This window comes from Lineus longissimus, chromosome 17 (genome assembly GCF_910592395.1).
Source record: "Lineus longissimus chromosome 17, tnLinLong1.2, whole genome shotgun sequence".
In the NCBI taxonomy this organism is placed as follows: domain Eukaryota; kingdom Metazoa; phylum Nemertea; class Pilidiophora; order Heteronemertea; family Lineidae; genus Lineus; species Lineus longissimus.
In genome coordinates, this window is record NC_088324.1 from 7,031,520 (window position 1) to 7,059,425 (window position 27,906).

Sequence of the window (27,906 nt, forward strand, 5' to 3'; positions counted from 1 at the left end):
CGTTAATCTTCATCCTCAACGGGTCAACGAATTCCAAGCGCGCGATTTTCTTTCCCGTTCCCTGAAGCCGGCGGAGTTCCCGTCATTTCGCTGGTCACAGTGGCAGTGCCTAGACCAAAAATATAGATTACTTGAATTACTTTGATAGCAGCTGGTTTCCCCAGCTATTAAGGTAATCATGATTATAAACGAAACTAGGCATGAGGTACATCGAAGACGAAATCGCATTGCTGAAAGTTTTTTTAGTGCAGATTGGCTGTCGTAATGACTTTGAGTAAGATAATGGTAGTAATCGATATGATACAATGATTAATATAACCACAGACTTCATGTTATAAAAAATAATCTTATTATCACGAATTAGTGTCGTAATTGCACCCATTGAGTGATATGAATAAAGACTAGAAAATGTTTTTATCTAAAACTCCATGTACATTTATACTAGGCCTTTCTGTACAAAATTGAAGTAAAGTCATTTGCTAGATTCATATCAGCCACTTGACCTAGCATTTAGAGTCAGGTTTTAATGCGTAGAATGAGAGTTGATATTTTTTGGTTTAAGGAATTAATACCGAGCTGGCGGTCATTGGTTGTATAATCAAGACCGCTCGGGTAGATCGAAAATGCAGTCCAACCCGAGCGGTCTTGATTATACAACCAATGACCGCCAGCTCGGTATTAATTTCTATTCTAAAAGGTTTCAAAATTAAACAAATTAAATACGATTTGAAAGGTATATATGTTCCGTTTTCGTCAAAGAATGATCCAGCCTGGTGTCCGGAACTCCGCCATATTGTTGCTTGTGAAGATGACGTCACGCAGCAAGGGAATTCCCAGTCTGCTAGCTCGATTTCTACCATTTCCTCGTCTTTGACCTCTTCTGAATCCTGACTGACGACCTCGAAAGAGTCCTCGGGTATCCTCCCTACTTCACAAATCCCAATATCGGGGAATACTTCAAAATCTCGTGTTCTTGACATTGTTTTGTGGGGCTGAGTCGTTGCTTCTTGGTGAAAATAATTCGTCTGCTAAAATTCAGAATTTTATACCTACCCAGGCGGTCATTGGTTACGATACCAAGACCGCTCCGATCAAAACGAGGCGTAATGTATTTTGTATTAGAAACAATGATATACTGTGACTAAGGCCTTTTAGAATACGTGACAAGTACTTGTTTTGATAGTGTCCTTATCAGGTAACCAACTCTGTACAAACCTATTATTCGTTAAAACAATGGTAATTCTCAAGTTACTGGTGGCCTACATGTAAGTGCTGGATGCCCGAAATACTAAAACCTTTGAGAAGTCAGCAGGATAAGCGATCAGTTAAGGCCAGTTCACAAGGTCGCCCATCGATAGTGGAGTGGAATGCGCGCGTTTGTGACTGTCATTTCCTTTGTGGTCCGCAGAAGAAGTATGTGCATCGAGTATAGACTCTGATATCAACTAGGAACCGTTATCCGAACCGCGCAAAACTAAAACTTTAAAACTTGAACGCCTCAATTGACGAATTCTTAGACCTCGGTTGTGGAGGATCCTGGACTTCTTTGTGCGGATGACTTCCACTCATGCCAAGTCTGCCTGCCTAGGCGAGGTATTGCCTTTTCACTAGCGCCAGTGTAGTGAGAACAGCGAACGACCGGCGACAGCCTTCTCGGTATTCTCGATATTCACTCAGAGCACAAAACGTGTAAAATGGCGGGATTCGAGAATGGTGTTGATATGATGGTCAGTCAAAACAGTGGTAACGACGTGAAGCTGTTGTTGTCGGCAGATCTAAAGACGCATTCCATAGGAACCGGGCCTCCGCCGTCGACTGGATGCGACGACATTTCGTTTCATGAAACAAACGGGACACATGGGGCTGAGAGAGAGGATTGTTACTTCGCGGAAGAGGTCATTGGATCAGGCTCAGAGAAATTGAACGAGCATGCATCCGATAACTCTTCTATCAAAAATGATGGGTCTTCATCTTTGATTCAAAACTTTCAAGGTTACAAAGCAGTGATTATGTTCGCCTCATTTTTCTTCTCTATGGTCACAGGTGGTATTGGGCTATCTGTGGGAGTGTATTTCATCGCCCTTCAGGAAGAGTTCGAGACAGGAGCATCACTTACTGTTCTGACGTCGTCACTTTACGTTGGGATACGTAGTTTTACTGGTAAGTTACGATGCAATACAATCATGTGAGCCGAGTTGCATGTCACCCTCTGTCAGCGCCGTGTATATGGCCATGTCGATTTAACGGAATCGACGGAATAAATGGAATCAACGGAAAATTTACGGAAACAATGCTAAAACTGCATAAAATCGCTTGACAATTAAAGAATGTTAATACTAACAATTGATACAACATTCCCAGGCTATTAGAATGTTATAAATTGCTATAGTTATCGAGAAGTAATTAAAATGATCCCCCAGACAGGCTTGTAAAAAGGTCTACGAGGTATTGTTTTCGTGGACTTGTTCCCCGTCCTACCTATACTTTTGAACTGTGGGATATACAGGTAGGACAATACCTCAGTCTATATTACCTGCATACGAGGTTGTTTCTGGGAATCCCCATTCTCCTCTCAGAACAGGTCGGTGTGTTTGGTTATCGATTTTTCACGATTTTCATGTAAGTAGAGAAGGTTTGTATGATCAAGAGATACTAAAATATTGGGAAGAAGTCAGGGCGGGTAAATATCTGGGGAGGTAATGTACATATAGGCTATGGGGAGCAGTTAATGAAGGGGTGATAGCCTAAATGGAAATTGTCCATGGGTAAAAGTCATAAGGGGCGAGGGAAAGAACGCGGGGGTGGATTGCCCTAGACCTGTTTCTTCTCAAGGTGTCACTATACCGGTTCCTTGCACGTGACAAAAACCTCTAGGCCTAAGCCCTAATATTAGCCTAGACTGTAACCACGCTCCTCACGTCACTCATGCAATACATGTACCTACACTCCTATAACGAGCACTTCGAGGCGACCACAGTCTACAGAGTCTGGTTTTGAGCGATATTAACCTAGGCCTATCTATTAACTAAACCTAGAACACTAAGTTCGTGGGGAGAAGAAATTTGAAGAAATTCCTGGCCGCCCACCTTTAAAAGGTTTTTGTATCAATAATGATCAACACCAGCGAATTCGTCCTACCATCTCGTGTAAAGACCTTGAACCAATGGGTTTTTCCCCAAAGGAGATTCCCCGCAGTATAACCCCCCCCCCCCTCCCCCAACCAATACAGATACATGGTGGTAACCAGGTTGTATCGGTTACAGACCAGTTTCCGTTGATTCCGTTGATTCCGTCGATTCCGTTAAATCGACATAGGCCGTATATATTACCGTTAACGACCCGATTTGTTCAGGGACTCGCTGTCCAGATCTCCAGAAGGTGTGAGGTCACTTTTCTTTCTTGTACCAGTACTTGTGTGTCTTTTCGATCAAGCAGGGCAGCATTGACTTAACACGTTCAATTCAATTTTTATTTCTTAAATTCCAGCCCCACTATCGAGTCTCCTCGTTGATCGATTTGGCATCCGTGTCGTTGTGATGACTGGCGGTCTCATAGCAACCGTTGGTTGCCTAGCAACAGTATTTGCAAATAGTTTCTTCTTCGTGTTGTTCACATTTGCAATTATCACTCGTAAGTACGCAATGCCTTGGTGATGTCAGAGTCTTTCAAATACTCTGTTTCCTCACGTATACCGTCTTTGGTCGCCATGTTTAAGAGGCCCGAAGGGATGAATACCTCCCATACCTAATACAAAGGTTAGGCCTAGTGGATTGGACTGATTTGCTCAGAGCGTGGCGCAGACCTATGACCAGAGACACCCACTACTTAAAGTCCACTACCATTGGTTGATGGGATTTTAAATGAATTGAATGGGTGGTATTACCAGACAATCGTGTTTGGGCTTTTATTCATGGTGTGACCGAGGCGGAGCAAATGGACAATGCCCATTCATCACGTGGGCAGAAGAAAAAAAACAGCCCCGCATGTGGTGAACCCTTTTGCGTACCCCACCCAATGTATGGACACTGTTACTTTGTATTAGCGGTATAGGAAGACGGTATACGTGAGGAAACAAAGTATTTATTTGAAAGACTGGTGGTGTATAGGAAATAGGACGGCAATATTCAATATCCGTTGTTGTTGTTTCATAGTGTATACAAAAATTATCTCATTGCATGTAACCTGGTAGGTCACCTGCAGACGCATGTAGTACTTTACTGAGTCAGCCTCGGAATAGGCCAATATTTTCCTCACACTACTGGTAACCTATCGGGACTTTTAGAACCAAACTACGTAGTCGCACCATACACAACAAAGTTATAAAGCATCGATTTTTATACATAAACGTTCTTCGGGGAAAAGAAATATGCAAGTGGACAATAATGATCAAAATTGTTCAACTTGTGAATGTCACCTCATCTGGCTTTGATGATTGTCTCACTATTTTTGTTTCCAGCATTAGGTGCAGGATTAGCATACGTGCCAGCAATGACCATCCCTGCTGCCTATTACGATCAACGAGGCAGAGCATTCGCTTTCTCATTCGCCCTAGCAGGCGCTGGCATCGGACAGTTCGTGATGACAAACGTTCTCGCAGCGACGATAGAGGCCTACACCTGGCGAGGGTCTATGTTCATATCTGCAGGAGTCATATTGCAGATCGTTGTCTTAGGTGCTCTGATGCGGACCCCAAAAACGTGGAAAAAAACCCAACCAAAACAAACTGATGAAAGGTCGTCTTACCGCAACCAGATTCTCAGGATTTACAAAAATGTGGAGTTGGTTATGTTCTTTTTGCATTATATCCTGATTTCATGTGGACTCTCCGTCATATACGGGTACATAACAGCCGTGACAGAGACACTTCCAAATGTGTCCAAACAGCAGGCTGCACTGCCCTTGTCAATGATAGGCTTGTCAATGATAATTGGCCGAACGGCGAGTGGAGTCATTGGGCAGCTCAAATGCGTTAACGTTTTCCTGTTTTATTGCCTTGCTACGCTTGTATCCGGTTTTGTAATCATGCTCGTTCCGGTTGTGGCAGGTTATACATTTACAGTAATTTGCACATTCGTGTTTGGCCTCCTACTCGCGCCGTATGGTTGCCTCTACAATATCGTGATGCTGTATTTCTGTGACCTGTCCGACCTTATGGCTGCCTTTGCACATGTGTCCCTGCTGAGTGGATTAGCATTTGTCGCTGGAGCACCACTTGCTGGTTCGTATAGTTATCCGTCAAGTCAAATTGTGATAAGAGGTACTAGGTAGTGGACGGAAAGCCTCAGAACAAAATTGATGTAACCGGCAGTTTCGTACACCATATAGTTTTGTATCTTATGTGTGGTAGGATGTACTTGGTAGTGCGGATGTTTGGAATGTGGTTCTTAAAGACTCAGGTTGGCTGAGTAAAGTATAGCCAAACATTTTTTTTCGTGTTACTTCCATGACCCTGAGCGTAGTTCTCATTGAGCATCTGATCTATGCGTATTGCGTTGGCTGTCAACCTATAGCGATTCCCTGTCTTTGAGCTATCCGCAAACAAGCGATTTTTGTCGCTGTTACCTGTGCCGTAGCGTTTCAGAAGATGAGTGATTGCGCCTTTACTGGTAATCGGTGGCAGCTCTGCAATTCAAAACTAAATTGGTTGTTTATTCATTTTTTTGCGATAAAACGCGATCGTTAGTGGAGAACTTTAAAAACTCTATTTTATTGTTGTAGGTTGGCTATATGAAGTGACAGGGTATTACGACTCTTCCATCTACCTCGTAGGTGCCCTCATTGTCGCAAGTTCTCTCGTACTGGTCTGGCCATACATGAGCCACAGACGAAGGCATGCGAAGGAAGTGGCCATCATAGGAGACCAGGTCAAGGCACTAAGTGTTGGAAGTATGGGAATGCTCGGAAGTCAACGTATGACTTATGGTCTCCAAGAGGTTTTAAGGTCTGAAATATCAGTTGACAAGTTATGAACAAAGGACTTTCAGATAGGATAAAGAGTCAGAAGTGTTCATCAATACTTTGAAATAGTTTTCTAAGAGGTCGGTGAATAGGCCTTTGATTTGCACTTAAATCATTGACCTGCTCACTGTGTGACTCGCTTGAAAGAATTAAACGGATGGTCCTGGAAGAAAGCATCGGACTTTGTATTCATAAGTCGTACAAGTCTTTTTTTAATTGTACCACCTATAAAACCTGAATATTTAAGAATAACATAGCTGGTAGGAGTACACAGAACGTTGTCCATCATAAATATATTAGAGGAGATAGAACTGTATTTATATTTAGGATAACATTGTTCTTGTTAAACAATACCACTAGATGGCCACTTTTACCGATATACTCCTTATGTAGATCGTATTACAAATACATGTACCAGAAATAAAAAGTGTTTTTCGTAAGGTTTTTTCAATGACCGATTTCAAATGAAAAGGAAATCTGCGCAATCACAATCCTGCCATAGTATATCATTAGAAAACTAAATTTCTGACAATATGCTAAAACTGCATTGGATTTTGTGCCCTAGTTTGGGAAAAATCGTTTGACGTAAGTGTTGATATCTATTTAAATTAGACTATATATGTCCGTCCAAACTCATCAGATTTGTCGTTGCAGTATATATGACCATCACATCTCCATTTCGACGGAAGACAGCTTGTAGCATTGTCACAACCAAACTGCTCGGACGTACAGGTCGTTGTTCAATCACATGTGAGCTCGTCTGCTCCATCGGTGCAATCTTCCTCACCATCACACTTCCAAGGGTTCGGGATACATTTTTTCTCCTGTCTGCATAGAAATTCTGTCGATTCGCACTCGTGAACGGTCGTGGTGCAGTCATCTTCGTCAGTACCGTCCGCACAATCTTCATCACCGTCACATTTCCAACGAAGTGGAAGACAACTGCGGTTATCACATCTGAATTCTGTTGAGTTACACTGAATTTCAAGAGCGCATCCTACTTCGTCTAGACCATCGATACAGTCGTCCTCTCGATCACACTTCCACCGGATTGGGATACATTTTTTCTCCTGCCCGCATAGAAATTCTGTCGAGTTGCACTGAACGGTAGTGGTGCAGTCATCTTCGTCAGCACCGTCCGCACAGTCTTGATCACCGTCACATTTCCAACGAAGTGGAAGACAACTGCGGTTATCACATCTGAATTTTGTTGAGTCGCACTGAATTTGATCAGGACAACCAACTTCGTCGGCGCCATCGAGACAATCGTTTGCTCCATCACACTTCCAAAGGTTTGGGATACATTTGTTCTCCTGCCCGCATAGAAACTCTGTCGATTTGCACTGAACGGTCATGGTGCAGTTATCTTCGTCAGTACCGTCCGCACAGTCTTGATCACCGTCACATTTCCAACGAAGTGGAAGACAACTGCGGTTATCACATCTGAATTTTGTTGAGTCGCACTGAATTTGATCAGAACAACCAACTTCGTCGACGCCATCGAGACAATCATTCTCTCCATCGCACTTCCAAGAGTTCCGGATACATTTCTTCTCCTTGCTGCATAGGAATTCTGTCGATTTGCACTGACCAGTCTCGTCGCAGTCAGCCTCGTCGCTACCGTCCGAACATTCTACCATACCGTCACATTTCCAACTCGATGGGAGACACATCTTTTTATCACGACATCTGAATTGTGTTGAGTCGCACTGACTTTGATCAGGACAAGCAACTTCGTCGACGCCACCTTGACAATCGTCCTCACCATCGCACTTCCAAGAGCTTGGGATACATTTCTTTTCCTCGCCGCATAGGAACTCAGTCGACTTGCATTGGGCATGATTGTCGCAGCCAGCTTCGTCAGTTCCGTCGATACAGTCTCGATCACCGTCACATCTCCAACTAAGTGGACTACAACTAATGTTATCACATCGGAATTGTGTTGAGTCACACTGGATAACATCAGGGCATCCCACTTCGTCTAAACCATCGAGACAATCTCTCTCCCCGTCACATTGCCAACTCCCTGCTATACACGATTTGGTCTCTCTACAAAAGAATTCGTTCGATTTACATGGAGAACACCCAACCTCATCCGATTTATCGGAACACTGTCGCTCTCCATCGCATTTCCAAAGAAGTGGAAAACATCCACTTTTGTTGTCGCAGCGAAATTCATCTGAGTTACAGAGAATTTTTGCGTTACACAAGACTTCATCCGAATCATCTGCACAATCTTTCTCACCGTCACATCTCCAGCTAAAGGGAATACACTTCCTTCCATCTGTACACAGGAATTGCCCCGAGTGACATTTTACCTTTAGTGAGAAGAATTAAAGATTAAGTGAATTAACAGTGGTATTTTTTAATATTTTTGATTTCGAAATTTTCCTCTTCTGTGTAAATTTTCAAGTACAAAATGCTCTTATAGAATAATGTTTGCTTCTTTTAAACGTCATATAGATAGTACTAGAAATCACTTTAACGCATTCCACCTCCGGCTAGCCAAACATAAACTGGTTCAATTCAGTAGCCATAATATTCAACCTGATCTGCTCACAGGTGTTGTTTCTGGGTCGTTTGAACACTCTTTGTTATTACAGTAATGAAGGGCAGTGCAGCTATAATCTACTAATCAATATTCAAGGGCTAATGCAATGTTGATATTTTGCATACGCCGCGATGATTACTAACAATCATGATTTGTTGTTTTTTTATATTTTAGCCTGCACTTGTTTCTTACCTGACCAGGGCACTGTCTCTCGTCAGATCCATCTGCGCAATCCTCAGTGTCATCGCACTTGTATTTCTTGTTGAAACACCCGGTTCCATTCTTACACGGGATATGGTCTGGCTGTTCACACAGCTCGAGCTTTGCTTCAGTCGACTTACCTATTTGGAACAGAATATTAAAATAAATCTACTTATAACCATTTCTTTCAAAACTTAATCATCTTCATCTACCAGCTATTTGATAGATCCAGGATATGTTTTCTACTGAATGGTATAATTTTTTGGTGGCTGATAATTTGAAAAATGAGCGCACTGATAGGGCACTTTTACTAATTGGGAAATATCACTGTCTGCCAAGCTGTCGAATTCTGATAATTTTTCCATTATCATTCTTGTTGTACTCATGTCAGAGAGATTTTCTGTCAAATCACAAAGTTACAATTCTTAAGGACTGTTGTAGAAGTAGACATCCTTAAATTAAAAGAAAAACTAACTTAGAGAATTTTTTTTCAAGAATTATCAAAACAAAAGGGAAAAACATTTATTGAAATATTTGAAAATGAAATTTCCTTATTCCCTTTTATACAAAAGAACGTCAAAACTGACTTGAGCTAGTTTAATAAGTTTCAACTATGTTTTTAAAACAGTACGCACTACCATAGCCTCCGTATAAATTGTTCGAAACCGCGTCAAGAACTTGTACAGGACACTTGGGCAGCGTGACGCACACTTGGGCAGCGTGACGCGCACTTGTATAAAATTTCAATATCTAGATCTGTCATGAAGATTGTACCATTATCCAACCTCGGCAATCTGGTTGGCTCTTCGAACGGCAACATTCCAACGCGTTGGAAAATCTGCATTATTTTTCTGAAGCCGAAATCGTGCCAATGATTTACAAATAAAGTTATCTCATTGTAAATGTCGTAGCCGGTAAATTTTACTTGACATCTGATACAAGGCAGCGCTGAAATAAATATTTTGTATTACTTTGTATTTGGTTACGGAGAAATCGGTAAAGAAACAGCGGGATCTGGATACCGCTTACGGTTTTGTAACATGTTGCGGCCAATCGATTTCTCTGGAAAATATCATCCACTATATGTTGGCGACCTTCGTACAGCCAAGCATGCAGTCGACCCGGCCATTTCCAAGCATAAATCAGCACCTAGGCATAAATACCCTAAATAATGCACTCATTACCCCAAACTGCCGTTTTTAGTCTTGAATGAATGCATTAAAAGTTTTTTGGTCATCAACAATTCGGGGTAAATTGCCTCTTCCATAAATGTTCGATAAATTGAGAAATGACGTCAATGGAGCAGGTAATTATTTAGGGGTTGAGTTATTAATACTGATCATTTGTTGGACCGAGTGTACAAATGCAAATGTGTCCTACATTTAAATTCGTTATGAAAATCGTTGTATATAGGCATCGAATGCAAGTGATTTGTAGACCTTAAACAGCATACAATTTTACATTGCATGAAAATACAAAAAAAAACCCTCTTCAATAATGGGTCAAAAGTGAAGAAAATACCAAAAAAACACCTATATTTTATGAATAAACATGCTTTGTGGTGTGGAAAATCTACGTAAAATAATCATTGGAGTCATTGCACTCTGCCTGTCAGAAATCCTTTGGGATTTCATGTATAAATATTGACTATTTTAGTCCTAATTTAGGCCATACCGTCGAAACTAATCCTTCCCTATTAAACAGTTGAACACCGATTTTTTCCGGCTTGCAAGCTCTCGATCTGCAGTTTTGAGCTTTCTGAACTGGAATAGGCCCCCAAAAATTCGATTCGTACGATCTGTGAATAAGATCTGGCTCTCTGGCAGTAAAACAATATCACTAATAATATGCTACTCCTACATTCTTTCACAGTTTGGTATACATTTCAATAATTTACTTGAAAAAGCAAAGAAATTGAGAACGAAATCAGCAAAATCAGCATAAGATTTGATTTATACTCACAGTCTGCGTAGGAAAACAGTAACAAAACGAGTCCGAAGCCGATGGCGAGAACATAAAAACGTGCCATGTTCCAGCACTAAGCTGATTTCTCCTTCTGAGTGTGTGGAAATTAAAACCGCCCGTCACGATGCGGTACACTTTTAAACTTCAGTTGTCGGTGTGGTCACTCGCTGAACCGCTTTCTGTCTTGTTGAGTGTTTTTCGAAGCCTAAATACAGGCCGCGGCATTTGGAACAGGTCGGACAATTACATCTAATTTTCATCATTTCAGCGACATATTATAGTAGTTAGATTGCTGATAGACACAACTCTTCAGCGCGTTCAGTTTGTCATACAGGTTATCCTTGCCTATAACGTCTTTGGGTGACATTGCAATGAGGCCCGATGGGGTATATAATGATTATGTGTAGGCCTGACTATGTCATTTCACATGGTTATGTAACCCAACGATATTAGTCAAACGTTTTAACGCCAGACTGCCACGGTCTGTGGGCGGGAAAATCATTCATTTGGTTACAAATGTTTTGATGATCATTACTTGGGGGCGGTGCACAAACGACTCTTGGCGTCAACCATGAAATTTGGCCTGCCTGCTATTGTAGGCCTAGGCCAAGAGGGCTGAGTTTACTACAAATATTTCTTGAGTATTCACACCCACTCCTGGCGATACCCCTTTGTGGGCCTAATTAAATGTATGGTACATATTCAGTTGTACAAGAAGGTGTAGAAGACGTTATAGGCAAATATAACCTGTGTATCTTCAGCGTGTTCAGTTCGTTTGTATGAAAACAACGTTTTTGACCATGAATGCTCATCGTAAAATATTATAGAAATAGTCCTCTAGAGTTGGTCGCTTATTTTCTCAGGAGAATTCTGAGACCGGTGAAAATCAACTGATGCCATCTAATGAAATCAATCAGACACTTCGAAAGTCTTTTTATTTCATAACTGTGTTGCTCTGGTCATTGTCCATTCATAGCTGGATTGGTATTTCTCTCATATCATGATTTTTAGTGTTTTTTTTTTAATGATTTGCTGTAAGAATACCTGCTTATGAAAATGAGAGAAAATCTGTGAGATCTGTAAATACTGACACACGTAGGAAAACAGTAAACAATCGAAAGCCGACTGTGAGAACAAGGAGCGTGCCATGTTCCAACGCTGCTTAATAAGTTCTCGGAATGGTTAACGGTTCATTCAGATACGGTAAATTGTCAAAGTCTGTGATGTTGTTTTCTTCTTCAAATAACGCGTCACTGCATCATACAGCCTGCCACAGTACCTCAACCTCTTCGGTTTATGAAACTAAAGTAGCCATGTGTTCTCAATCGCCGAACTAAATTCTGTCAGTAAGTGCTCAACTAAAATACTGTACAAAAATTGCAGAGGTTAGCGAGGCTACTTGAAACAGTGCTGACACGTAGTGCCCGGGTTATAGGTCACCGCCAGATTCAGGCGGTGACGAGCGATATGATTGGATATGACGTACACGAGTATCCAGGGTCTAGTGGTGCAGCCATTTTGAGTGCTAAGCAAGTAGACCCCGGATTTAGAGGTTGAAGTTTTAAGTCCAGACCTCAAGTGGTTACGAAACGTGCCGCGCTAACACACGCCGCAGGTGGACGACAACGACGACGACGGACGCCACGTCATCGCATAGGCTCACCTCGTTGATGTGGCGTGCATGAAGCACCCGCACGCTTCGATAAGATATTGTGACAGGCAAATAAGCCGCTGCTTATGTTTAAACAACTGTACCTGTGTACTTGTCCCCACCTGTCACGAGTGTGGATATTCCGCCAGTCATTTATTTCGCCAGTCACAAGTCATTTTAAAAATTATACGCTGGCCTATTGGGCATATGGTATATTCGAAGAATTTTAAAGTTGTTGATAAGCATATAGGAATAAACTTGGTATTTAACGTAGGCCTATATAGCTGGGAATTGTGTTAATCCGATTAGACTCATGGAAACGCAAATAGAATATGAGATGGTGGTATAGCTGAAGAGACTAGTTGTGGTTCTTCTGCCACAGTGAATATTGGGTTACAGGTCCCAGAATCCAATGGGGCCTCATCAAACAATTCCCACATGTGACCTAATTTAACTGCAAACCGTAAAGACATTTGCCGGATCGAAGCCGGTTCAGCAAACCCGCACCGTCTGAGTTGGATTTCACCCTAGCTTAACTGACCTTGTCGGAACCGACCCGGGATGGGTTTAAGCCGGTGTAAAAGCAAAAAGTGTCCCCCCTGGAAAAAGTGTCCGACCCTATTGTATTCTGCAATATGGTTCTATAGAGACCCTGACAGTCAATAGCTCAGAGATTGAAGCGCATAATAGAATCATTTGTTCCAGGACATTTTATCCTAGGACATTTTAAACTTCTACACCGGTTCGCTTTAACACACACCGAGTAAAAAGTCCTATTGTCAACACGTTCTACCTTTCTCTGCCCATCTAAAATTTAAATCCGATTGAATCATTTGCATGTTAGATTTGTTTGGGAATCAGTTGCAACAGACAGCCCTTGAAGAACCCTCTGCATGCTATTGTATGAACCATCAATTCCGTTGAATGGCCCCATTCATAAAGACACTGACTGCCTGCATTGCTGACCATAAGTATTCTGAACCATCAGAATTACTCGGTCCGTTATCTCCCCTCATGGTCAAGCCTCATGGTTGGTGTAATGGAGTCCGGGTCGGCGGAGTGGATCCAAGGTTTGAGGGTCAAGATGACCACAAGGGGAGTTATCAAAGGTCACCAGCTGTCTGACATAAACAATCACCTGCAGCGAACTAAAATTAATCTTCAAAATGAAGAATTTAGCAGGAAATTCCCAATGAAAGCGAAAAAACCTTTGTTGGATCATAGTTAACCGATATATAGAACGAAAAGAAAAGAAAAAAGTATAGTATTTGAACATTTTTAAAAATGCCTGATGGTGTTACATAATAAAGAGACAGGATTAGCTTGGCCAAAATACAACAGATACATAAACAACTTGATATACAATTGCCTCCTGAAAAACTTCATTCAATTATCTTGTTCTATCACTGTGATACCTTAAAAAACCTGTGGACATTTACTTTCTGGCCGGACTGTACATATAACCTTAAACCTTGAACCGGTTTACCGCCGTTATCTAGATACAATATTTACTACCAAGACAGATGGGACGTCTGGACGAGATTCTCGGTGGGGTCACTTCAGATTATTTCTGTATATAATACACCCAACTTAGGACATTGCATCAGTCGACTGTCAGATTCCTCTTTGGCTGCCACATTCCTCTGTAAGGTAAGTTCACAAGCTCTGCTTCGAAAACGACCCATTGTATCTTTCATTGACATAACTATCATTTATTTTGTTGTAGACCTAGAGGGTACGTTATGTGGTGAATGAATCTATTATCAATGCTATTCTATCTGAGGTTTTGGGTATACGTTTTCAGGTCACTGCATGCACGGTATTCAGGTGGTTGCTGAGCAAATGCATGAAGTCGAAATCAATTTTAGCGACTTTTGTTTCACTCTTTGTATTCACAGCACTTGCTGCATGAAAATTGCAATACTTAAATTGTTAGATGTTATTTCTAAAACTTTCAACATGGTTACGTCTTGATGAATTGTGTGATTCATTGATCATGTCGATAATAAATCTCCGTTCCAGCGTATTAAAATGAAGAAAGACATCATCATGCTGTTGCTCATTGGTCTCGTAGCTGTTGAAATGACAACGGCAAAAGGTAAGCGAGTGATTTTCAGTTTAACAAACATTTATATGATCCAGGGTTTTCCCACATTACCACGTTATTTTACCCCTTATCTCGCGGTTAAAAGAACTCAGGCCTCGCCGAATACACGGTCTTTCACTGTAAACGTCAGTTGGTCGATTTGACCGACTTACCCTGGTCCAGGGCCGATGTCATTTTTTGACTAGGTTATTGGCCAAACAGTTATCAACTGACCAACTGGCTTGATATACTTGATTTACCAATTGGTCAGCTGACAAATTGGCTTAATCAATTGACCAGTTGGCTTGTTGATTAACCTATCGCCTTGGCCAACTTGACTATTCATGCCATCTCCTAGCCTCAAGTTGGTCGAACCAAAACGTACCAAGCTGGTTGGTCGATGTTGACTAATCAGGTTTGTCGAGCCATGGCAGAAATGTCCAAGTGGGTTAGTCAATATGAACCTACAAAATCATCGTAATCAACTGGCAAAATTCAGTTAACAGACAAATCCTACTGGCAAGTTGACTTTAAGGTTTGTCAAGTGGCCAAAGAGTTTGGTCACTTAGCAGTTGACAAACTTAAATCAACATTAATTTGGTCAACTTACCAATTTTTGACCAAGTTACGTTTTCAGTTATTGTCCGTCGCACAGAGGCCTAAATTCCGATTGTTCTACCGATGTATCAAACAGTTATCAGGGCAAGTCAATATAACATCGACCCTCACGGAAAATTACCGTAGGGCTCGATAGACCTAAAGTGGCAAGGGCCAATAAACGGAATGGCCCGCGACGCTGGCATGTGATGTGAGGGGATATACCTTCTTCTAGATGAAAATACGAGCGTGCTATGATGCATCACTCAATATTTATCCAGTGCTTTTGTCAATATTCTTCTGGCCCACTTTTCCTTTTTATACGCATCGGTATTTGGATTGCCGGTGAGGCTGCTACTCGGTAACGTGCGTTCCCTAAGGATCGTACATTAATTAAGATTGTAATAGGAGTGGCACTTTGAAGTGGTACTATGGGACAGAATGCTGCAGGACCACATAAGGGCGCTCTAAAGTTATCTCAATGAGGTTTATTAAGACTTCGCCAACTTAAATCTCAATAAAACTATTTTGACAAATTAATGACATGTCTCTTTCAGAGTTGTATCGCTCCAAGCGGTCGTACATGTAAGTAAACAATGACAATATGGTGCCCGAAGAAACCACAAATATCCTTCAAAAATCATATAATTAATCTATCTTTCTGACAGGATTTATCATAGACGTATGACTTATTTTTTATGTGAGGTTGAGACCGATTTCATAAATACATATGCCACTTACCACGGAACCAAGAGGCAAATTGATGGGATTTTTTCTTGGAGTCGAAATTTATTATCTAAACACCACGGGCATTCTGTCGATGATTTGATTTTATCTGAAAACACTTATGTTAATAATTCACATCACAGGCCATAGGTGGAGTAAGGCGTAATGAACGAATTCCCCAGCCTCAAACATATACATTGATCATTATATAACCATAACACCCCGGGCAAATCGCAGACAAGATATCCTCTTGACCATTCGAGCAGATCTATGCTCGTTCGGAAAACGTCACTACTATGATATACCTGCATTGGCCATTCCTGATGGATGGCTCGATTCTTGGAGGCTATTTGATTCACGGCTTTAGCTAAAAGCCTCTGTCCTCTGTTTTGTACTGGCGAACTCTCTGCTATTTTCCTAAATGAGCCTGATCGTTTCGGACTGACCTTGGCCATCTAATATATACCGTTCTGCATGTTGAAGGCAACTCTGTAAACATAAAACATCGCTATTTGCCTTCTTTCATCATTCTCAGCAATTCAGTAATTGACTTTTTCAGCAGCAGGCGGAAGTAAATCTAGCGGTATTACTAAACAATACATTTCCAACCCAAATCAACCCCATGCCAATTTCATCCACAAAATGTTCTGTATTGTTATCTACCGCTAACTTTTACTGCGATTCTGAGTAAACAGAAAGTAATACCATAATCCATCGCCATGAGCCTACCTATGTTTGGAAATTTTACTTGACCATGTATGATGCAATTCGATGCCACTCAATCTCCTAGTAAACTTTGCAAGACCTCGCCCCAAGAAGACACTAATCAAAACCTATCTCTCTTCTTTCAGCAATGGGAGGGAAGGTGTTGAATGCGGATTTCCTAGAAATGTTTATTGCAGGGATGACACGAGGTGCTGTAGACCAAAAGGAGAAGATAATCCGAGTTATCTTCCTATACTGAAAAAATGCTTGTACGACAAGGATTGTCGATTTTGATGTACAAAATCGCCTGCTGCAATACATCGCTTGTGAATAAAAACGGCTTAGTTGTCATCAGCAATCACGCCTTTTGCGTTATTTTGTCTTTGCGATTTACAAATCAATAAGCCCATGCGCAATTCGGCTTGTCTAAGAGTTTCTGTAGACCATTCTGATGAACATTGACCCTTCATGCGTTCACCGGCGTGGACTTGGGGATCAACTTACCCGCTAAGCCAGAAACTTGGTGGAAGAGTGAAATTAAGGCAAAGACAAACCAACAACTTCTGACCCCGAAACCCTGAAATGGTCATGGTTGTAATTTGGTCCTTCATTGGTCTAGCTCAAAGGTTTTCGTGATAATTTGTACGATGAAGACTTGACAAAGACCGCGTATACGCACGTTTTCTACCCCGTATTTCGTGTAATTCCTTTCCCAAGACGCAGCATCTAGCTGTCATTACCACTGCTAAAAAAAAGAAGCTGCTGCTGATGTATGAAGCACCAGAACGCTTAGCGATCGATAGGAAGTACTCTCGGGCAGACAATTGAGAGTGGAAACTGTATACTTCGTTATTGATTTTACTTGGATGGATATCTGGGAAAAAAAGTTTGGCATTGACATGCAGGTCAAATAAGCCTTGTTCATGTTAAAAGAACTGTCACTGTACTGTCACTGTCGCTTTCCCATCTTAGTTGGCTCGACTTAAACGTTATTTTGCCCCTCATCTCGCAGTTAAAAGATTTCGGACCTCGCCGAATACACTGTAAACGTCAGTTGGTCGAATTGACCAACTTGCACTGGTTCAGGACCGATGTTATTTTGGACTAGGTTATTGGCCAGCTGACCAAACATTTATCCAACTGACCAATTGTCTTGATGTACCAGATTTACCAGACCAATTAGCTGGATACACTTGGCTTACCAGGTTGGCCAAATGAACAATTGGACCGATATACTTGGCTTAACAGGTTGGTCAACTGAACAATTGGCCCGATATACTTGGCTTACCAGGTTGGTCAACTGACCACTTTGCTTGATTTACCTATTGCCTTGGCCAACTTGACAGTGACACTTTGGGTTGATCGCCCTACCAATTGAATTGGTCACCTTGACCAATGTGTTTAGGGTGAGAGAAAATATATCATCATTCGAGACAAAAGGTCATCATGCACATGGTGAAGGGCACTGTCGGTATTGATTGTCTGACCCAAACCGCGAGGGTGGAGCTAAACGAGTGGCCAAAACCTCAGCTACGCCTCAGTTTTGGTCTACATTTTAGCTCCAACCTCGCGGTTTGGGTGAGACAATCAATACCTCCAGTTCGGTATCAATTCCTTAAATCATCAGATAAGGAAATCAGTTGCGTGATCGTCTAGTTACGAAACAATGAAAGGGTACACAATTTTGTTGCTCTTTTGGAAACTAGACAGTTCACCTACAAGTGTATTTTTCTACTAAATTGCTTTTTTACAAATTTATGGTTGACTAAAATATAACGAGTTTACAACAGTATTTAGTTTGACCAATGTTGGTCATATCGCACGCTGTCTATCGTTTGATCTAACCCGCCCATTGTCCGAGAGCTGATACCCCATTGTCATGCTCGACTATCTGCTCAGGGATTAGGCTCACGAAACAATAGGCACAGTCTTGGGAGGACTTTAATTGTTCGAATTTGGTTCTGAGGGGCTTGTAAACGTAGTGAAACTCCTGGTCGTAATCATACCTTTCAATCGACTGGGAGCGGCCGCCTCAACTCAAATTGATCGCAATTCAAACGCATAACAATATAATCATGATACATGCGTCAGATGCAAGTCAAATAAGTTAAATGAGACACCCATTGCAATTGTGATGCAAATTGCACATTTCGGCGACAATGACTTTTATAAGACACCAAAGGCGCATTTATCACGTTTATGCGAAGTTTTTGTCATACAAACTGTACTTCATGGGACATTTTGAATATCGGAATATTGGATGTAGTTAAAACGGGAAATACCTATGTTATAGACTACGTTTCTTTGCCCTTGATGATTTTCCCGTAAGGACCCCCCCCCCCCATTTCGACGCCTTTCTGGGAGTACTTGTGATGACCTGATGAACTTTGGGATTAGCCGTTTAGTTCGTGTATCTCGGGAATGATTCCTAGCTACCGAAAGAATTAAAAGGTAAAATAATATACTGTGTTCCTTTTTGGAACAAGACGGTTCGCCAACTAATGTAACTCTATCACAAATAGCCATTTTAAATTTGGTAATTGACTGAAAAATAATGTGGCGTGCATAAAGCACCAGAACGCTTCGATAAAATATTGTGACAGGCAAATAAGCCGCTGCTTATGTTTAAACAACTGTACCTGTGTACTTGTCCCCACCTGTCACGAGTGTGGATATTCCGCCAGTCATTTATTTCGCCAGTCACTAGTCATTTTAAAAATTATACGCTGTCCTATTGGGCATATGGTATATTCGAAGAATTTTAAAGTTGTTGATAAGCATATAGGGAATAAACTTGGTATTTAACGTAGGCCTATATAGCTAGGAATTGTGTTAATCCGATTAGACTCATGGAAACACAAATAGAATATGAGATGGTGGTATAGCTGAAGAGACTAGTTGTGGTTCTTCTGCCACAGTGAATATTGGGTTACAGGTCCCAGAATCCAATGGGGCCTCACACAATTCCTACATGTGACCTAATTTAACTGCAAACCGTAAAGACATTTGCCGGATCGAAGCCGGTTAAGCAAACCCGCACCGTCTAAGTGGGATTTCACTCCAGCTTAACTGACCTTGTCGGAACCGACCCGGGATGGGTTTAAGCCGGTTCGCTTTAACACGCACCGAGTAAAACGTCATATTGTTAACATGTTCTACCTTTCTCTGCCCATCCAAAATTTAAATCCGGTTGAATCATTTGCATGCTAGGTTTGTTTGGGAATCAGTTGCAACAGGCAGTCCTTGAAAAAAAACCTGCATGCTATTGTATGAACCATCAATTGTGTTGAATGGCCCCATTCATAAATACCCTGACTGCCTGCATTGCTGACCATATGCATTCTGAACCATCAGAGTCACTCGGTCCGTTATCTCCCCTCGTGGTCAAGCCTCATGGTTGGTGTTGGTGATGGCCACTTTTATATACTTTTTATGTAGATCGTATTAGAAATACCAGAAATAAAAAGTGTTTTTCGTAAGGTTTTTTCAATGACCGATTTCAAATGAAAAGGAAATCTGCGCAATCACAATCCTGCCATATCATTAGAAAACTAAATTTCTGACAATATGCTAAAACTGCATTGGATTTTGTTTGATTTAGTTTGGGAAAAATCGTTTCAAGTAAGTGTTGATATCCATCTAAATTAGACTGTACATGTCCGTCCAAACTAATCAGATTTGTCGTTGTAGTCTAGATCACCATCACATCTCCATTTCGACGGAAGACAGCTTGTAGCATTGTCACAACCAAACTGCTCGGACGTACATGTCGTTGTTCAATCACATGTGAGCTCGTCTGCCTCATCGGTGCAATCTTCCTCACCATCACACTTCCAAGGGTTCGGGATACATTTTTTCTCCTGTCTGCAAAGAAATTCTGTCGATTCGCACTCGTGAACGGTCGTGGTGCAGTCATCTTCGTCAGTACCGTCCGCACAGTCTTCATCACCGTCACATCACCAACGATGTGGAAGACAACTGCGGTTATCACATCTGAATTCTGTTGAGTCACGCTGAATTTCAAGAGCGCATCCTACTTCGTCTAAACCATCGATACAGTCGTCCTCTCGATCACACTTCCACGAGATTGGGATACATTTTTTCTCCTGCCCGCATAGAAATTCTGTCGATTTGCATTGAATGGTTATGGTGCAGTCATCTTCGTCAGTAAAGTCCGCACAGTCTTGAACACTTTCACATTTCAAAGGAAGTGGAAGACAACGGTTATCACATCTGAATTGTGTTGAGTTACATTGAACTTGGTCAGAACAACCAACTTCGTCGACGCCATCGAGACAATCGTTCTCTCCATCGCACTTCCAAGAATTCCGGATACATTTCTTCTCCTCGCTGCATAGGAATTCTGCCGATTTGCACTGACCAGTCTCGTCGCAGTCAGCCCCGTCGCTACCGTCCGAACATTCTACCATACCGTTACATTTCCAACTCGATGGGAGACACATCTTTTTATCACGACATCTGAATTGTGTTGAGTCGCGCTGAATTTGATCAGGAAAAGCAACTTCGTCGACGAATATTGTACTGCTGTTCTCATGTTGCAGCAACGACACGAAAGTGGCTGACCCTCCTGAGCGGATAAAGGATGGTGATATTGTACAGATCTACCACGGGCTTACCAAGCGACCCTTGAACAGGTATGCAACTAATAAGTGGTGTCCTAGCTGCTTTCATTCTCAAGATTATCCTTCCCTTTCATATCTCAACGATCAGAAGGACATTGGCGGATTTTCTCTTTTATCATTGCTTTTCGTTCTTCTTTTCAGCCATGATGTTGGTGCAACAATGAACCCCGCCATCATGGAGGTTTCTTGTTATGTAGACCACAACATTAACATGTCGGCGAACACGCTTTGGAGGGTGGTAAGTTTTTTTTCAAATCATTATATATCTTACTCAATTAAATTGTGATCTGAATTTGCTGCCGACATATTAATATATTTGGATTTAAAGGTAATGAGGTTGTCATCAAGTGGAACTATGAAAAACGAACCCCTCCCTGTTTTGTTCGATAACGGAATGGTCAGAGCGAACAGTGACCTTTGAATACAACGAGTCGCTCTAAGAATCTTCGCTCCATTTCATATAATGGTTACCCGCAGTACAAATCTCACTTCAATATATGATGATCCATCAAATTGGAATATAGTAAATAGTTCAAAGCACAATCATGTGAATAATACCGTTATATATTCCGCATATTATGCTCCATTGTACATGTAAATTGGCTATAGTTTTTACCAAATATCTTTCTTCATCAAAGAAAATATTTTTTTGGTGGCGGTCATAAACAATAATACACATTCCTCACTCTGTTTACCTTTCCATGAGGCCCTGAACAAGTAAAATAATCTCCCTCTTGTTGTTAGTCATTCAACAAGGCCCTGAACAAGTATAATAATCTCGCCATTGTTTACATTTCTCACTTCTATGCTATTTCAGGAGATCCTGAACAAGTATGACGAAGGTGAATACTGGCTGTCGATACGATCTCATGTCCGCCTGATCCACGTCAATACCACGTCAGCTCTCAGGGTGAGTGGGCAGCTACGAAAGATCGTCACGTAGAAATAAACTGCCTATTAAGTGAAATGCGATTTTGTTTATTTAATAACAAATCGTATGACTCTCCGGGCCATTACCTGAACTAGTTCTTAAAAATTCATTAGAAATTGATACTGACCACATACTCGTGCATTCTGGTGTAGTATGGAATTGTACATATCCAGGTCGAAAACCAAGATACATGTAAGACTATAGTATGTTTCTTACTATCTTTGTAAGAAATTTGTCAATTTTGTGTCGTGTATCTGTAGGTACTTTCATAATTTGCCCTGTTTCTCAGTTACGATCACAAGTAAATATCTTACAAACATCTCACAACGAATGTACTTGCACATATGTCTGAAATTAAATAAAACAACTATTAAACTTCTTTTCCGCCTTGGTGAAAGAAAATGCATGTTCGACCTGAACAAAAAAGAAAGCATCACTTTACGGGTCCATGCAGGCCAATCATTGCGATAATGGTGTTGTCCTATTTGAATAACACCCCCACTACAAATGGAAATAAGGACTGAATATAATTCAGTACCTAAAAATTCAGCACCTTTTCATATTTTACTGATCAATGTTTCAGGTGACAGGCATCATCTTACCAGAATGGGGTTTTGGGCAGCAGGAAGTGGTGGCTGACAGGAGCATTACCCAGGAGTCGGCAATCTGGAATGTGGAAGAGCACCTTTACCTCAAGGATGAACAAACTAACGCCTTTCCATGTTTCCGTGCTCAAAGCACTTTTGGGATATCATATTATCATTACCCCGGTCTCCACAGAAATCAGTCGGGGGGGGGGGGGGGGGGGGGGGGTTCAAGAAGCAACCAGAAGGTGCTCACTTGAATTCGACCAGTCTAACAGACGTTGAGTATTTGATGATGAGCAATGTAAACGAAGGTGAGTATTCTTTCACCTCCAGTTTCCTCGTACGTTGCAAGCTTGACGCGGAGTATGTGTGATTTGTTATATTTGATGATCGTCGTTGACTTTGATATACAGTGTAGTCGTCAACTGAACACACAGGCCTAAAATCTTATACTTATAATATTATCTTAGTACGAAACCCGTATACCTGTCATTCTGGGATGAATTCAAGGAGCTTCAGGTGAGGTTGTTGTATTTCTTACTACAAAATGCAATCGATGAGAGTTGCGAAAGTTGAAAAATTATGAATCGATAGCAGTTCCCCATGCCGACTTATCGGCGGTGAATATCAGTCCTAAAGTCTTCTCCTTTCACCGCCGATAACTGCCGCCAGGTAATCTATCGGACGCACCATCATAAACGGGTGGCCAATCAAATTGCTCGACACAAAGTATTTGAATGACGGCCTGAATTGATAGTCCGGATCAGGTTACCCTTCTTCTATACAACATGCACTGTGCATTTGGGTCAGGTCAGCATCACTGGAACCGTTACTGAATGAACACCTGGTCTTCAATTATAATGGCTTTCAGTGTGTCTCGTGCGACTACCACGAGTGAGTGTAATGTTAGTGTTGTCGCGACAGAGGACGCGTTGGAAAGGAGGGGAATGCAGGGAGACTACCGATAAAGTAACAGCCCTTCTGACGTCCGTCAAAGATGGATATACGCACAACGTCGGTGGATCGGCATGTTAGTTCCCTGGTGTACCTCTTTGGTTGCCCCCCCCCCCCCCCCCCCATATCTTAGTGATTCCATCCTAAACACAGCTTGAAAGATCATGACTAAATGGAGTAGCAGGGAAAAAAAAGGTATCGATATGTACAGCAAACAAACAAAAACTTTCAGTAAACGAAAACATTACAACTAGCAATACACTAGGGCAATATTTTCATACCTCTAGCCCTTCGTTTGTATTACACAGTTATAAGTAAAATAGTGTGCATATTCTTCCAAATGTTTTCGTGTTTATATCTTCTTCAGATGAAGATGTTGTCGTCGCGTGTTGACGAGAGTATCGATCACAGATATGCATCCGCGCCTACCGACTGGCCGTTCGATGAGAAGAACGTGGCCTACTGGCTCAAAGAGACCGGCAAGGAAAGCAGCGTACGTATACCACCCGAAATTGGCTCGTCCCGGCCCCTCAGAAAAATATAGAAACTTGTAGACGTACAGAAGTTCCGAAATTTAATATAGAAACTTGTAGACGTACAGAAGTTCCGAAATTTGAAATGTCATAGGCATGATCGGGATAGAATATCCGATGAACAAAACTATAACGCGATTTATTCTCTGGGCTATTGACAATCATGGCCTCTTGAGCCATACCATATTCCGTCAGAAGTCTGTAGGGCTGGACAGGTTTTCCAGTGGGGACAGTTTTTACTTTTCCGCCAGCTTCAAACACAGTTTCCACAGACGATTTGAATGACGTTGTAGATCATTTTGGAGCACATTTATGTTATGTTAGAAGCCATGCCTGTGAGCCAAAACAAAGGATGTTTTATGGCACAGAAGTTTCAGCCAAACGAAACCGAGGTACGTCATGCGATTTAGCTGGGTGACATCACGTAATATCACCTAGACAGCACGCCCATTACTTTTTTTTCTTCAAAATTAATCGAGTAAGGAATAATTTCCTTTTTATTCTCCTCTTAAGGCTCAAATACATCTCGTAGGGAACATCGTCAGTTGGTATTCCGCCCTTCCCGGGTTCTTGCTCTTCGTCCTCATCTTTACAGGGATCGTCCTGGCGAGGAAGCGCTCTCTTACAGTCGTCAGGGAAGGTGAGGATCACTCCGAATGGTTGTCATGTAATGTCCTGCTCTGGCAGACACTGTACTCCTAGCTCATAAAATCCAGACAAGATTATTATGATATTCTTTACTAAAATTTAATTCAGGTTTCATGTACATAATAATTCGTGAAATGATACGATTTTTCTAAAATCTTAACTACAATTCTTACAATAATCTTGTAACGATTGTGCGTGCGCATGTGAACGAAAGTGAAATCCTTAATACATATCCTTCTGACCCATTATTTTTCATTCAGATTACTTGGCACAAATGACCTTTGTCGCCGAGCTCCTTATCGGAGGTTATCTGCTTAATTACCTGCCTTTCTTCGCTGTGGAGTCGACGTATTTCCTCTACCACTACCTACCGGCCGTCCTGTTCAAACTTATTTTTGTAGCCATTCTCGTGGAGCAGATATATTCGGTTTTAGCGTGAGTAATAGTTCGATTTATATCATTTTCCAATTTCTCTTACTTGGGGACACTATCACTTTGGAGAATAAGTTTCTAAAACTAGCCATAATATCGTGCAGGAAACGCCTGTCATCCAACCGAGCTGACCTAACTTTGGATAAGGAACACGTGCGTATCACATTTAAAAAGCAAACGTGAGTGCTTTGTACTGTACTGAATTAAGATACAAGTGTGTCACGAGGGTATAAACCAACCACTACCAAAATCATGGAGGCATTTATCGAATGCGGTCATGCATTCATTGCAGAGGTTTTTTTCCTTCTTTATAGACCCCACATACAACAAATGTGGGGTCTATATTGAGATTACTAGCAGAAGGTACTAGGCTTCTGCATTCTTCCCAGGTTATATTATGGAGGTAGTCCAGCAAAACTGCTATTTCAACTGAAAAACTGTCACCCCTGTCCCATCAAACTAAACTCGATCTAGTGCACCTGGCAAAGATTTTTTCGAAATTCGGATAATTTTGATGACTTCGAAGCGTTTTTATGCGCCGATTTTCTGATTTGCTTTCAAATCTCCGGCACGATTCTGTCAATCACACGCACATTAGCATAAGCTCCGCCCCGTAATGTTGACGTCATATCCTCATGCATCATGGCGGCGGTATCTCTTTGCCGAAGTGGGGGATCCCCCGAAGTGGCGAGCTGTCGAGTATTTTGAGCAAAGAACGACGGTTGAATGTAGGAATAAAATATAGGAATAGCCTTAAATGCTTATCGATGATCCATGCTGCCCATCTGAAAAGGTTAGGGTGATGTTTAAATGTTATTGAGCGTGTGATTTTGAGAAAGCGCGAACGTGTTTGTCCGGAAATAGATCATCCGCGAAACGGAATAGACTTCACTCCTCCATACGTAGTAGTGTACTGTGTGGGCCCGTGGGGGCTATCAAATTTGCTGACAAGCAAATTTCAAATTTCTAGTTTATTCAATCACACTTATAGAGGTTCAATGCAGCGTTCTGAGACATTATGACTGGTTTCCGTTACCAACCAGGACTCATGAAACACGCAAAACAGGTCAATGCAAAGGAAAGAAAGTCTCGAACTCCATAATGGCGGGAAAAGCCCTCGTTATTAATTTGTGGTCGTCGGTATATTCACTTTCTCTAAATTACAGCAAAGATCCAAGACTCCAATACCTTGCGGTTGGTATGATATCTGTGTGGATGACAGCTGTCGTGCTCGTTTTCTACCAATACTATGGACTCAGTTGTGGCTTCAAGCAGTACACCAATAAGCAGCTATTAGACATGGTATTCAGATCTTGGGATTTTATAATGGTCGAGCAATCGGAGACAAATAAATAATAGTATAGGCGCATGTTGAACAAATCTCGACTTCATATAAGATCTTATTACAACGAAAGCCCAGAAGGATCATTGGAAATACGAAATACGAAATACAAAATACGAACTTCGAACTTCGAGATTCAATATCTAACTCAACCAATCACAATGCTTTAATGAAAGCACGTGACTCAGAGAATTAGTAATGGCGAAGCTACTAATGAAGATCACAGAGAATGCACATCTACCTGGGCTTGTCTTCCATATTTAGAAACGGTTTTAGATCGGTGTGTCTTGAGTATATTTAGCGTGCACGCCAAACTAATTGATAAGCATGCATGCTTACGTCTCTCTCTGCACACGGCTCCGTCAATCGACTGGTGAATCTGAAGATGGGGCTTTACGTAAAACGTACCGGGAAAATAAATAAACTTATTTAGACGACGGCTACGTACCAGCAAAATGAACTCAACATGTAGAAAGCACGCAGATCAATTTTTAGCCTGCTGTAAACACGATGGCTGAAGATATCGGCTTACCTGGAGAGGAAATGACGACACAAAAGAAACATACGAAAGACTAGTTCCTTTTAAGGGGCGTTAGGCCCGCATTTATTATTTTTATCCGATTGTATCCCTCCAACACTGTATAATGGGATGACCTTGTTTCTATTGTGTTGCAAAGGTAAACCAACACCTTTACCCACCGTGTATAAATAAACACATACACGGTGCCGTATGAGCAAGCAAGCCATGACGAATCAAAGATTCAATGCAGCTATGCTGTATTTCTATGAATACAGTATCATTTATAAGTGTGTATATTATTTTCAAAATAAATCATGAAATTATACATTTGATGTTTATATGCGAGCCTGATTTTATTCATCTGGAAATGACCCGTCATTTTCAATATTCGCTGCCTGTCGATATTTCAAACCCCTGGTGAAATCCATGCTCTTCAGATGGATTGTAGCGGTAGCAAAAAATCGCCCAATCAGAACGCCCCAATCAAACACAGCAGCATCGTTATCCAAGCACGCCTTTTCATTGGTTGTTATCTCGGCTGCCGAAGGTCTGCTATTGTATTTGTTATTTCACATCTACTCTCAGTCATGTCTCCTGAACCTTGCATCACAAATGCTAGAAAGGGCTTAACACAGTGCGTGTGACGACATTAAATGCTGTGTCAAGTGGACCCTAGCCGACGACGCACGCGCTCATAAGAATGAAACAAAGCATTTGATTGCACTCCAGATATTAACGTATTTACGTTGGTATCCACATAAATGAGACATAATCGAATACCCCAGAATTACATCTCGATTTCAAACAAAGTTTAACAAAAGGCGGTTGAAATCCACGATTATATCACGCAAAAAACACTTCCTGCACACTCGGATA

The 27,906-nt window shown here is 41.5% G+C and overlaps 3 protein-coding genes across 3 annotated transcripts; 2 read left to right on the plus strand and 1 right to left on the minus strand.

The window, feature by feature from the left end:
- The first annotated feature begins 1,370 nt into the window (after positions 1-1,370).
- On the plus strand, positions 1,371-6,102 carry LOC135501882 (monocarboxylate transporter 14-like). Its single transcript, XM_064794279.1, has 4 exons — positions 1,371-2,160; positions 3,487-3,630; positions 4,457-5,218; positions 5,719-6,102. The coding sequence occupies exons 1-4, from the start codon at positions 1,695-1,697 to the stop codon at positions 5,967-5,969; spliced, it is 1,623 nt and encodes a 540-aa protein (XP_064650349.1). The 5' UTR covers positions 1,371-1,694; the 3' UTR covers positions 5,970-6,102.
- Positions 6,103-6,358: 256 nt separating this feature from the next.
- LOC135501881 (prolow-density lipoprotein receptor-related protein 1-like) lies at positions 6,359-10,860 on the minus strand. The gene is made up of 3 exons (XM_064794277.1): positions 10,673-10,860; positions 8,702-8,850; positions 6,359-8,276 (listed from the first exon to the last, which is right to left on the minus strand). Exons 1-3 carry the CDS (start codon positions 10,737-10,739, stop codon positions 6,699-6,701), a joined length of 1,794 nt encoding a protein of 597 aa, XP_064650347.1. The 5' UTR covers positions 10,740-10,860; the 3' UTR covers positions 6,359-6,698.
- A 12,250-nt stretch (positions 10,861-23,110) lies between these two features.
- LOC135500988 (protein O-mannosyl-transferase 1-like) lies at positions 23,111-25,175 on the plus strand. The gene is made up of 4 exons (XM_064792707.1): positions 23,111-23,120; positions 23,923-24,048; positions 24,602-24,728; positions 24,997-25,175. The coding sequence occupies exons 2-4, from the start codon at positions 23,923-23,925 to the stop codon at positions 25,173-25,175; spliced, it is 432 nt and encodes a 143-aa protein (XP_064648777.1). The 5' UTR covers positions 23,111-23,120.
- Positions 25,176-27,906: the final 2,731 nt, after the last annotated feature.

What these genes read in the sequence shown, in the direction of transcription:
- LOC135501882 (XM_064794279.1), top strand. Translation starts at nt 1,695, where the DNA reads ATGGCGGGATTCGAGAATGGTGTTGATATGATGGTCAGTCAAAACAGT. An exon ending in TGGGATACGTAGTTTTACTG is followed by an intron (nt 2,161 to 3,486) that starts GTAAGTTACGAT and finishes CTTAAATTCCAG; the next exon opens with CCCCACTATCGAGTCTCCTC. An exon ending in CACATTTGCAATTATCACTC is followed by an intron (nt 3,631 to 4,456) that starts GTAAGTACGCAA and finishes TTTTGTTTCCAG; the next exon opens with CATTAGGTGCAGGATTAGCA.
- LOC135501881 (XM_064794277.1), bottom strand. Translation starts at nt 10,739, where the DNA reads ATGGCACGTTTTTATGTTCTCGCCATCGGCTTCGGACTCGTTTTGTTA. An exon ending in ACTGTTTTCCTACGCAGACT is followed by an intron (nt 8,851 to 10,672) that starts GTGAGTATAAAT and finishes TGTTCCAAATAG; the next exon opens with GTAAGTCGACTGAAGCAAAG. An exon ending in AGAGACAGTGCCCTGGTCAG is followed by an intron (nt 8,277 to 8,701) that starts GTAAGAAACAAG and finishes TTCTCACTAAAG; the next exon opens with GTAAAATGTCACTCGGGGCA.
- LOC135500988 (XM_064792707.1), top strand. Translation starts at nt 23,923, where the DNA reads ATGAAGATGTTGTCGTCGCGTGTTGACGAGAGTATCGATCACAGATAT. An exon ending in AGACCGGCAAGGAAAGCAGC is followed by an intron (nt 24,049 to 24,601) that starts GTACGTATACCA and finishes TCTCCTCTTAAG; the next exon opens with GCTCAAATACATCTCGTAGG. An exon ending in TCTTACAGTCGTCAGGGAAG is followed by an intron (nt 24,729 to 24,996) that starts GTGAGGATCACT and finishes TTTTTCATTCAG; the next exon opens with ATTACTTGGCACAAATGACC.